General features: G+C 40.4%; 1 protein-coding gene across 1 annotated transcript in view; it reads left to right on the top strand.

The window, feature by feature from the left end:
• The first annotated feature begins 3203 nt into the window (after positions 1 to 3203).
• The window catches only part of RNF11 (ring finger protein 11), a 50167-nt gene continuing 41815 nt past the window's right edge, over positions 3204 to 11555 (top strand). The window contains exon 1 of the mRNA XM_004371753.2: positions 3204 to 3802. Coding sequence (XP_004371810.1) covers positions 3680 to 3802 — 123 coding nt within the window. The 5' untranslated portion in view covers positions 3204 to 3679. The remainder of the gene's footprint in view (positions 3803 to 11555) is intronic.

Raw genomic sequence — 11555 nt, 5'->3', positions numbered from 1 at the left:
TGAGGGCCAAAATACAACTTTGAGTATATTCCATCTGAATTTAGAGATCATCTTAAGAACAGATTTGATGCACTGAACACTAATGACCGAAGACCAGACAAGTTGTGGAATGACATCAAGGACATCATACATGAAGAAGCAAAAGGTCATTAAAAAGACAGGAAAGAAAGAAGGGACCAAAGTGGATGTCAGAAGAGACTCTGAAAGTTGCTTTTGAACATAGAGTAGCTAAAGTGAAAGAAAGAAATGATGAAGTCAAAGAGCTCAACAGAAGATTTTAAAGGTTGACTTGAGAAGACAAAGTAAAGTATTATAATGAAATGTGCAAACTTGGAGTTAGAAAACCAAAAGGAAGAACATGCTTGGTATTTCTCAAGCTGAAAGAACTGAAGAAAAAATTCAAGCCTCAAGTTGCAATATTGAAGAATTCTATGGGGAAAAAATTGGATGATGTAGGAAGCATCAAAAGAAGATAGAAGGAATATAGAGAGTCACTGTACCAAAAAGAATTGGTTGATGCTCAGCCATTTCAGGAGATAGCATATGATCAAAACCGATGGTACTTGTCATGGATTGAATTGTGTCCCCCCAAAAACGTGTGTAGCAACGTGGCTAGGTCATAATTCCCAGTATTGTCTGATTGTGTTATCTGATGTGATTTACTTATGTGTTGTAAACTCTATCACTATGATGAGATTATATGTGATCTCCTTATGTGTTGTAAACTCTATCACTATGATGAGATTATATGTGATCTCCTTATGTGTTGTAAATTCTGTCACTGTGATGAGGTTATACTGATGACGTTGACAAGATTAGATAGTGTCTTAATGCAATCTCTTTTGAGATATAAAAGAGAGAAGCGAGCAGAGACCCATGGGAACCTCACACCATCAAGAAAGCAGTGCCGGTAGCAGAGTGCGTCCTTTAGACCTGAGGTTCCTGCGCTGAGATGCTCCCAGACCAAGGGAAGACTGATGCATCACAAGGACCTTCCTCCAGAGCCGAAAGAGAAAGAAAGCCTTCTGGAGCTGATGCCCTGAATTTGGACTTGTAGCCTACTGGACTGTGAGAGAATAAACTTCTCTTTGTTAAAACCATCCACTTGTGGTATTTCTGTTAGAGCAGCACTAGATGACTAAGACAGTACTTAAGGAAGAAATCCAAGCTGCACTGAAGGCATTGGTGGAAAATGATGCTCCAGGAACTGATGAAATACCAACTGAGATGTTTCAACAAATGGAATTGCTCACTGGTCTATGCCAAGAAGTTTGGAAGACTGCTACCTGGCCAGCTGACTAGAAGAGATCCATATTCATGCCATTCCAAAGAAAGGTGATCCAACCAAATGCAGAAATTATCGAACAATATCATTAATATCACACACAAGTAAAATTGTGCTAAGGATAATTAAAAAATGGTTGCAGCAGTATATATCAACAGGGAACTGCCAGAAAGTCAAGCTGAATTCAGAAGACATAGAACGAGGGATATCATTGCTGATGTCAGATGGATCTTGGCTGAAAGCAGAGAATACCAGAAAGATGTTTACCTGCGTTTTATTGACTATGCAAAGGCATTCAACTGTGTGGATCATAAATTATGAATAACATCGCGAAGAATGTGAATTCCAGAACACTTAATTGTGCTCGTGCGGAACCTGTACGTAGACCAAGAGGCAGTTGTTTGACCAGAACAAGGGGATACTGCATGGTTTGAAATGAGGGAGGGTATGTGTCAGGGTTGTATCCTTTCACCATGTTTATTAAATCTGTATTCTGAGCAAATAATCGGAGAGGGTGGGCTATATAAAGAACGTGGCATTAGGACTGGAGGAAGACTAACAACCTGTGATATGCAGATGACACAACCTTGCTTGCTGAAAGTGAAGAGGACTTGAAGCACTTACTGATGAAGATCAAAGACTATAGCCTTCAGTATGGATTATACCTAAACATAAAGAAAACAAAAATCCTCACTACTGGATCAATAAGCAACATCATGATAAATGGACAAAAGATTGAAGTTGTCAAGGATTTCATTTTACTTGGATCCACAATCAACACCCATGGAAACAGCAGTCAAGAAATCAAAAGATGCATTGCCTTGGGCAAATCTGCTGCAAAAGACTTCTTTAAAGTGTTGAAAAGCAAAGATGTCACTCTGAGAACTAAGGTGCGCCTGACCCAAGCCATGGTATTTTCAATCGCCTTGTATGCATGCAAAAGCTGGACAATGAATAAGGAAGACCGAAGAAGAACTGATGCCTTTTGAATTATGGTATTGGCGAAGAATATTGAATATACCATAGACTTCCAGAAGAACGAACAGATCTGTCTTGGAAGGAGTACAGCCAGAACGTTCCTTAGAAGCCAGAATGGCGAGACTTCTCTCACATACTTTGGACATGTTATCAGGAGGGACCAGTCGCTGGAGAAGGACATCATGCTTGATTGAGGGTCAGCGAAAAAGAGGAAGGCCCTCAACTATATGGATTAACACCGTGGCTGCAACAATGGGCTCAAACATAGCAACGACTGTTGTGAGGATGGTGCAGTACCTGGCAATGTTTCTTTCTGTTGTACATAGGGCTGCTGTAAGTGAGAATCAACTCGATGGCACCTAATAACAACAATGCTGAATGCAGGGAGAACAGCTGGGAGTCTATTGCTGTAGTCACTGAGAGATGATGGTGGCTTGGACTATGGCGGTGGGAGTAGAAAGAAATGGATCAATCTGAGATACACAATTGGAAGAAGAATCTCTTTGGCTGTGATGTTGGAGAATAAGGAAAGTGATTGGAGAGGTAGGGTGGGTTCATTAATAAGCTTGCACTTTATTCTGAAGAGATAAAGGGAGGCCATGTAACATTTTAACCAGGGGAATGATCCATTCAGATATGCGTTTATAAATAGATCACTTGGCAGCTGAGGGTGTTGAGATTGTCGCAACAGTGCACACCGAAGAACTGAGATGAGACTTAAGTGGGGCGGAAGCACGGAGTGGAGAGCAGCGAGAGACTGGAGAGAGGTTTCCAAGTCAGGTACCGAGCTAAACTGTCACAAAGATAAACAGAAACTGACGCAGCACCAGGAACAGCTGCAAGCGGGGAAGAGGGGGTTGGTCTACGTGCCGTCGAAGCCGCCCAGGCCTCCCGGCGCCGCGGGCGGGACTAGGGCACGCACAGCGGGATGACGCAGAGCCCAAGTCAGCCTCGTTCTGGCCGTCGCCACCGCGCTGAGGCGGAGTAGGATGAGGCCCGCGGCCGGGGATCCGGCGTTGGCGGGCGCGGCAGCAGCTGAGGCAGCAGCTGAGGCAGCCGTGACGGCCGCGCCCCCACCTCCTGACCTGGATTAGGCCCAGCAGCTCCGTGGCCGCCGCCGCCCCGCGGGGGGGCGGGGTGGGGAAGTGCTCCGTCTCCCCGCCCCCCCCCCAACACCGCCGCGGAGGAGGCAACCGCCGCGACCCTAGTGGAGCCCGCGGCCGAGGCTTGAGCCCCCATCTCCGGGGGCTGGCATGAGCAGCCCCGCGGCAGCGCCGAGGGGCGGGGGAGCTGCTGCCGCCTGAGCTCCGGCCTGTCGCCCGACCCCACCTCGCCGACCGAGGCTGACCGCGGAGTGTGGGAACGACCCCGCCACTCCTTTCTTCCTTCCCTAGATCACACACCCAGCCCCGGAAGATGGGGAACTGCCTCAAATCCCCCACCTCGGATGACATTTCCCTGCTTCACGAGTCTCAGTCCGATCGGGCTAGCTTTGGTGAGGGGACGGAGCCGGATCAGGAGCCGCCGCCGCCATATCAGGTAGGGGAGGTTGTGTGTTCGGGAAAAGGGTGGGGGGGCGAGGATCCGAGGCAGCTCTAGCCGAGGTTTGAGGGAGCTTCAGCACCGTCACTGCCCCTAGCCCCGACTAGGCCTGGGCTAGGTCTGTTGACCATTCTAGGTCTAGGGCAGAGTCTTAAGGGTGATTGCCCTCCACTCCCAGAATAGGGGTGATCCTTCACCTCCCCTTGGGCAACGTGTGGGAATGGTGCTCTCTGTCTTTGCGTTCTGGGAGTCGAGTATGCAGTCATATCCCCTTGACCAGGGGTCTGGTGATTAGTTTGTGGAGTTTTGGAGTGACATTATTTTCCTGCCTTTATGTCTGAATCGTGGAGTCTGAGTTGTGGGGTTGGGGATGATTTCCTCATCGCACCGCCAACTGGATTATGGGTTCTGGATAAGTGGTTACCTCCCACTCACTCCCTTTGTATTTTCCTGTGGTCGTCATCCTGCCCTCCCGCCTACTACCCCCCCACCCCCCTTCTGGCTCTGTTAATTGAATCTGGTAGGTGTTCATTTCTCCCTCTGCTTGGGGGAGGATCTCTAAGTGGTGGCGATTTTAGTCCCAGCGACATCGAGTTACATATATATGTATATATAGTTTTTTTTTAACCCCTCCTCAACTTTTGCTCCACGCCTGTGACACACCTTCTAAAATGTGCTGACTTAATAAAATTTGATTAGCTTGAGAACTTTGGAGACCTTTAAACCTGACTTGGCAAATATCTTCTGTTAGTTGTGGTTCTCTTTATAGCAAAGACTTTCTCCTAAATAGATTTCATTGCTTTTTGTACAGCAACCAGCAGCCCCAGATGTGTTTACAGAATTAATAATAAACTAAAACTGGAAACTTAAAATATGCAGATGTTAATAATCCATTATACGTACACACCCTTTTTCTTCTACTTTTCCAATTTTAAATGATTTTGAATAAAAACTTTTTTCCAGAAGGGCTTGAGTAGTTAGTCCTTCGTTTTTTCCTGAAGGGAGTTTAGTTTTTCTAACTGGGCAGTCTCCTTTGTTGTTTCATGTGGTGACATCATTATCTAGTGTTTTTTTCTCATTCCTGTGTAAACTTGTGTCTCATCACACAAGAAAAACCTGATCACGTATGCTGGTTTTCTGAATAAAACCCTTCAGGGACCTTTCATATAGATTAATCAAGTCCAGTCTTATTGTGGCATATAGAACCCTCCATGACTTGTCTGTCACATTCTGTATTCCAGGCCTACCAAATGCACCAGGTTGTTCACACCTCTCCCCCCCCCCACACACACACAAGGTCTGCCAGGTGAACATTTAATCCTCTTTGAGAACTCAGTTCTCAGGTCCACAGATCTGAAGCTGTCTCTATCCTGAATCCATCACTCTCATTTGTGTCCCCACTGAACCCTTGTACACATCTGTAAGCAGTACCTATAACACGTTAGTGAATGTTCTTATTAGATGTATGTCACATCCTTGAGTGTAAGCTGCGTGAAGATAGGCCATGTGTCTCTTGTTTGCTGCTGAATCCCCAGCATCTGGCATATAGTAGCTACTCAGTAACTAGATAAATGAAGACTATAACCCCTTGAGAACAGGAACTGTGACTCCAATACTTTGCACAGTTTCTACCACATAAGAAGCACTTAAATGTTGAATGAGTTAATGAATTTAAATTCACTATTATGTTTTCTGTATTTACACACCCGTTTCCCCAAAGAAGTGTCACAGTTGTCATCTTTTAAAACTCCAAGCCAAATCTGTATGTCTTTCCAAATATGTTTTGAGTGAAGCAAGTAAACTGTGTTTATACTTATCTTTGTCCCTTTCCCCATATATATATAATTTGTTTCCATTTTGTGAGAAACATTTTTTAGAAGTATGAGCTTTCATTTCAAAGTTCCCTTCCATATTCTATAGCCCCTTTCCAGGCAAATCGAGTATCTTGACTTATTGCCCTCTTTCCTATCCTTATGATAATTATAGTATTAAGGAATATTTCTTTAGAATTTATGGAAAGCGTATGTATAGTATTTGCCCTAACCAGAAGGACTAGATGATAATAGCAGTTTTTTAGTATCATGAAGGAACAGTTTTTGAAACATGTTATTTGTGACCGTGGGAGTTTTTTTTGTGGTTGCCCTTTCCTGAAGTGAATGATATGCAAATTTAGTATCAATTGGAAGAAAATAATTACTTTAAAAGAGGGGAGCAAAAAAAAAGAGAAACTTTTGTAGAAAAAATGTCCCCCTGAAGGAAATAAAATTTCTTAGAAATGGTTAATATACATGATCTAACAAACACCAGTGCAAGGTTAATGATTTATAATATTTTCATTGGACCTAAGTAACTTATTTTTGTAAAAGAATTAGTATATAATTAGCAGAGCTACAGGAATGTAGGCTTGTTTTTTAAAAAATTAATGTTAACTACAATAGGAATTTTTTTATATATAAAGGGAATAGCTGATTATAAAGGAACACACGTTATTTTTCTGTAGTGAGTAGTTATGTAGTAAGTAATTAGAGGATGACTTTGGTGGTGTTTTGGTTACATAATGTACGTACACGCCAAGAGCTCTATAGAGTAAGCTTTTGTAAGTTCCAGTTATTTCCTTTTAACAGGACCTGACAGATTTGTTTAACTGAAGTTATTTAAAAAAATTTTTTTCCCCTTAAAAACTCTGCACCATATGGTCAAAGTTTGTAAGAAGTGCATACTTCTCTCCTGGGTTAGTTTAATAGCCTCTTAACCGGTCTCCCTGCTTTTACCCGTGCCTCCCTGCAGTGTGTTCCCAACAGAATCTGTACTCCCCCCTGCCCCACACACATCTGTATGACACTTCTCCTTCTACTCTCCCCCTTGTTGGCTCCCCTCCAACATCAGTGGCCTCCTTGCTCTTCCTAGAACACTCTAGGACCTTTGCCTTGGTTTTCATTGTGCCTGGAGTACTCTTCCCTCAGGTATCACCATAGCTGACTTCCTTACCTCCTTTAAGTCTTTACTCAAATGTCACCTTAATCAAACCCTGTTTAAAATTGCACCCTGGGATTCCCCCTTACGCTGCCCCCATAGCACGTATCTGTTTCTGACACTATATGTGTAATGTTTATTGTTTTTCTCCTACTAGATGGTAAGCCCTTGAGGAAAAGATTTTTTTTTTTTTAATTGATGTTTTCCACTTTCCTAGAAAAGTCCCTGGTACATAATAGACACTCAGTTATTGAATGAATAAATAGATTTATTTTAAGTGAATTAGTATGTTTTATTTAGAGGCAGGTGCAGTTGAACATTTTATGAACTATGCATATTCCTAGTCCCATTTTTTTCTATATTAAAAGTCAGTTTTAAGAAGTCAGTTCTAAAAATCAAGTTCCAGTAATATAAAATATAGAGATTGATTTAAAATGTTAGAATAATTTTTATTGGTAAAATAACAATTAGTCTTGCTTATTAAGAAAATGTTCTGCATCCTTCTTTGGTGAGCGGCGTCCGGGATCTTAAAAGCTTGCAGGCGGTTATCTAAGATGCATCAATTGGTCCCAACCACCTGGAGTAAAGGAGAATGAAGAACACCAAACACAAGGAAAGTATTAGCCCAAGGGACAGAAAGGCCACATAAACCAGAGACGTCATCAGCCTGAGATCAGAAGAACTAGATGGTGCTAGGCTACCACCAGTGACCACCCTGATGGGAAACAACAGAGAGTCCCAGATGGAGCAGGAGAAAGATGGGGTGCAGAACTCAAATTCTAGTAAGACCAGGCTTAATGGTCTGACTGAGACTGGAGGAACCCCAGAAAGCATGGCCCCTGGATTCTCTGTCAGCCCAGAACTAAAACAGTTTCCGAGGTCAGTGCTTCAGACAGGGATTGGACTGGACTGTGGGACATAAAGTGATGCTTATAAGGAGTGTGCCTCTTTGCTCAAGTAGATATAAGAGACTAAATGGGCAGCTTCTGTCCGGAGGTGAGATGGGAAGGCAGAGAGGGTTAGGAGCTGGTTGAATGGACGTGGGGAATCAGGAGTGGAAAGGAGGAGTGTGCTGTCGCAGTATGGGGAGAGCAATTAGAGTCACATAACAATGTATGTATAAATTTTGGTATGGGTGGGGCAAAACAATCTTTTTTTCACTCTGTATATATTCTGCCACAAAATGTTTATTTTATGAGAAAGAACTTGAATTCCTTTCTTTAAAGAAATTGGAGGGATGAGATAAGAGCCCTTCTTGAATTAGAAATACCTTAGTTTCTTAGTGCTGCTGTAACAGAAGTATATTATCTCACAGTTCAGGAGGTTAGAAATCTGAATTCAGGACACCTGGCTCTAGGGGAAGGCTCTCTCTTTGTTGGCTATGGGGAAAAATTCTTGTCTCATTTTCTCTAGCCTGCCATCCTCGGAGTTCCTGGACTTGTAGGCTGGTCTGCTTTCATTGTCTTCAGATAATGTCTGTCTTTCCCCTGTGTCTGTCTTTTGTGCCTCATCTGATCTTTTATATCTCAAAAGTGATTGGCTTAAAAAAATCCTACACTGATATGGCCTCATTGACATAACAAAGAAAACTCCATTCCCAAATGAGATTACATCCACAGGTATAGGTGTTAGGATTCGTAGCGCACATTTTCGGGGGACACCATTCAATCCATAACAGAAGGTAAAAGTAAATGCTCTTGGCACATCCTCTACCAAGTCTCTCTTCCCTGAATCTTTAAAAAGAATCTAAAGGAAATCTGTTTAAAATGCTCATCAAGGGTAGTCTTTGAAGGGCAAGTGAGGGAGGAAAGGTAAGTCATAAAAGACTGAGAGTGAAGGTCCAATAAGAGGAAGGGGACAGGTAGGCATCCCAGCTCAGAGAAGTATATGTGAACAGCTTGAGGTACAGCTCTGTCAAGTGTCCTGTTTGTCATATGCTAATTCTGTTAGCACAAGAGCTTAATATTTATTGACCAAGAGTAAAAAAAAAAACCCACTTTGCATTATTTCTATCTGAAAATATATAAAGATTGGTATCTTTCATTTATGCTGTAGTTACATAGTTTGAAATTTACTAATCTCCTTTCCCCTGCCCTACACTTTGTGATTATTACATTTGGGATTTTAAAACTAGGAGAAGAAAGTAAGTTTTTAATATAGCAGCAAGTGCAAGTATAGCTCTGGTTTGAGTCAGATGTACCTGGATTCAAATGTTCTACTTACATGTAAAATATGAAAAAGGACAGAGTTTAGTCAGATTATGTTGATTTGAAGGAATTTCCTTTCACAAATCACAAAACATAACATTTTGGATATTTTAAATTATGACCGAATAAAGCTATCTTCAATATACTTTTTCTTAAAAAGAGCAGGCCTATCCTATAGAATTCATTAAATGTAATCCCCTGCCTTTAAAAATCTAGACTATAATACAGTACTTATTTTTTAAGTATTCAAGCTGTAACTTATAATGTATTAATGCCTCATGTTTCTGATGTCTTTATGGAGTTAAATTCAGGTTATCGAGAAGTTTTTTTTTTTTTTTTTAAGTATTTAGCATCTTGTTTACCATTTTCGTAGAAATTATCCCAGCATATATTTCACATATCTTGGTCTTTTTAAATAAATTATTTAATTTTTAAAAATTCCCCTTGTATGAAAAATTTCTTTTCCTTAGTCTTGAAGAAATTCTGCCTTTTCATGGAGGTACAGATCACCTCCAACCTCTTTAATACCTTCCCTGGCCAATTTTTTTCCTTTCACTTCTGACTTTAAATACTTTTTGTTTGTACTATTTATCTGAAATCATACATTGTCTTGTTAATTAGCTCTTGATATTTTAACAGTATTTCCTAGATTACAATTTCTTTGAACATGTTAAGCTTTTAAAAATTTCTCAGTGAAGTGGAATGGCACCTTGCACATTGTAGACAGTGAATAGTTGATGATTGACTAACTTACACCTTTGCCTTCTACCTCTTCTACTGTCATCACCATAATTGAGGTCTTCATTACCTCTCATAACAATAACCTAGTTGATGTCTCCTCTCCTCTCAATTCATTTCATTGCATGCTGCCAGATAAATTATACCCCAGGTCAGATTCCTTGCCTCATCATCCTTAATGGTTCTTCATGTCTAACCACTGGAAATCTAAGCATTCAAAGTCATGATCTGGTTTCTTATACTTTTCCAGCTTTATAGTCCTATGTACAGCCTATACTCAAGTAAAACTGAACAGTTTCCTGTGTTTCATATATGCCTTCTGCTTTCCTGCCTCTGTGCCTTTGATCATTCTATTCCCATTGCCCAGAACGCGTTTCCCTTAACCGTCTAGCATTCACGATCAGCTGGAATTCCATGAATCCTTTTCTTATTTTCCCCAACATAAGTCATTTCTTTACACTTCCTATTCTAATTATTTGTGACAGTGTCACATCTCTACTAGAATCTAAGTTTGATTTCATCTTAGAATTGCTAGAACTGTGTTTTTCGTATAGTAGGCACTCAGATATCTGAGTTAATATGAAAATCAGTTACGGTATTTTGCTGTAAGAAGTGTGAAGGTTCATGGTTGTTAGCTTCTATATAAAATTTTCCCAGAGTCCTGTGTTTCATTGCTTGACCTTTGTACTTTTAAAGGATTGGGTTATTTCTCTCTCCCACGTGAGCTGTTTTATCTGACTATATTAACTTTTGTCCTGTCACTTCTGATTTATACTTTGGGACAATTCATCTCTTTGCATCTTTTTCATTTGAGTTTGATTTTGTGCCCTATGTAATTCAACCTGTCTAGGGGTCTTTTTAAATAAATAAGCAAAGGTATTTCTGTTTATGGCCATTGTTGCAGTTTTTATTTGTTTTTGTATGATCTCCCACTCTGGTAAGGCATTAAGAATGTTTTGTACCTTTAAGAGTAGGACAGTCTGTGTGTCAGAGTTTAATTCTAGAGCTAATTATAGGGTAACTTGAGAAGATAGTGGCAATAAGTTATTTGGTACATAAGGTCTGAGAAGTTGACTTTTCTTAAAATTCTTTTTAGGTAATAATTTCTAGAAACCTCTATATTTTATTGAAGAATTTAGATCTTTAAAAATCTTAATACTAGAGACAGAATGGAGTTCTTTTTTTTTTTTTTAAGGACTTAATTTTATTTAATTTTTTCTAAATAGAGGAGTAAAAACCTACCATAAGTTCTCCCTGATTCTGCTCTTCAACTTGTACCACTTCTTTGTTTCTTTATCTTCTGTCTTTACTCTCAGCCAAGATAAAGTGTTGAAATTGGAAGAGAGGAGTGAAAATGAGGATGATTGTAGATGTTTTGGAATTGGAATTACAGAGATGTTATATTTCTTTGTCATCTTGCCCCAAATCATTTCTGAGTATAATTATCTTCTATGTTTTGCCCTCCTTCAAGTAAAGAGATAGGGACTGTATCAGACTAAGGCATGATATGTTTCTGTCCTGTAGTCAAATATTAAAATATTAAAAAAACAAAAGACTATAAAGAATTTCCAGAAGTTAATTCCTTACTAGTAACTTTTTTCCCTAAATTTTGTTTATTTTGTTGTTGAGAAGGTACACAGCAGTTTCTATGTGTACAATTTAGTGTGACACTGATTACATTCTTCAAATTGTGCAACGATTTTCATCCTCCTTTTCTGAGTTGTTCCTCCCTCATTAACATAAACTCACTGCCCCCTGAGTTGCTGTTGTCAGTTTGATCCCATATCTTAAAAGACTATAATGCTCAAGGCAGGCCTTTTTTTTTTTTTTTT

The sequence above is a fragment of the Trichechus manatus genome, unplaced genomic scaffold (genome assembly GCF_000243295.1).
Source record: "Trichechus manatus latirostris isolate Lorelei unplaced genomic scaffold, TriManLat1.0 scaffold00015, whole genome shotgun sequence".
Classification (NCBI taxonomy): domain Eukaryota; kingdom Metazoa; phylum Chordata; class Mammalia; order Sirenia; family Trichechidae; genus Trichechus; species Trichechus manatus.
Note: the sequence above shows the minus strand (reverse complement) of the source record. Positions and strands in the feature narration are given on the sequence as shown.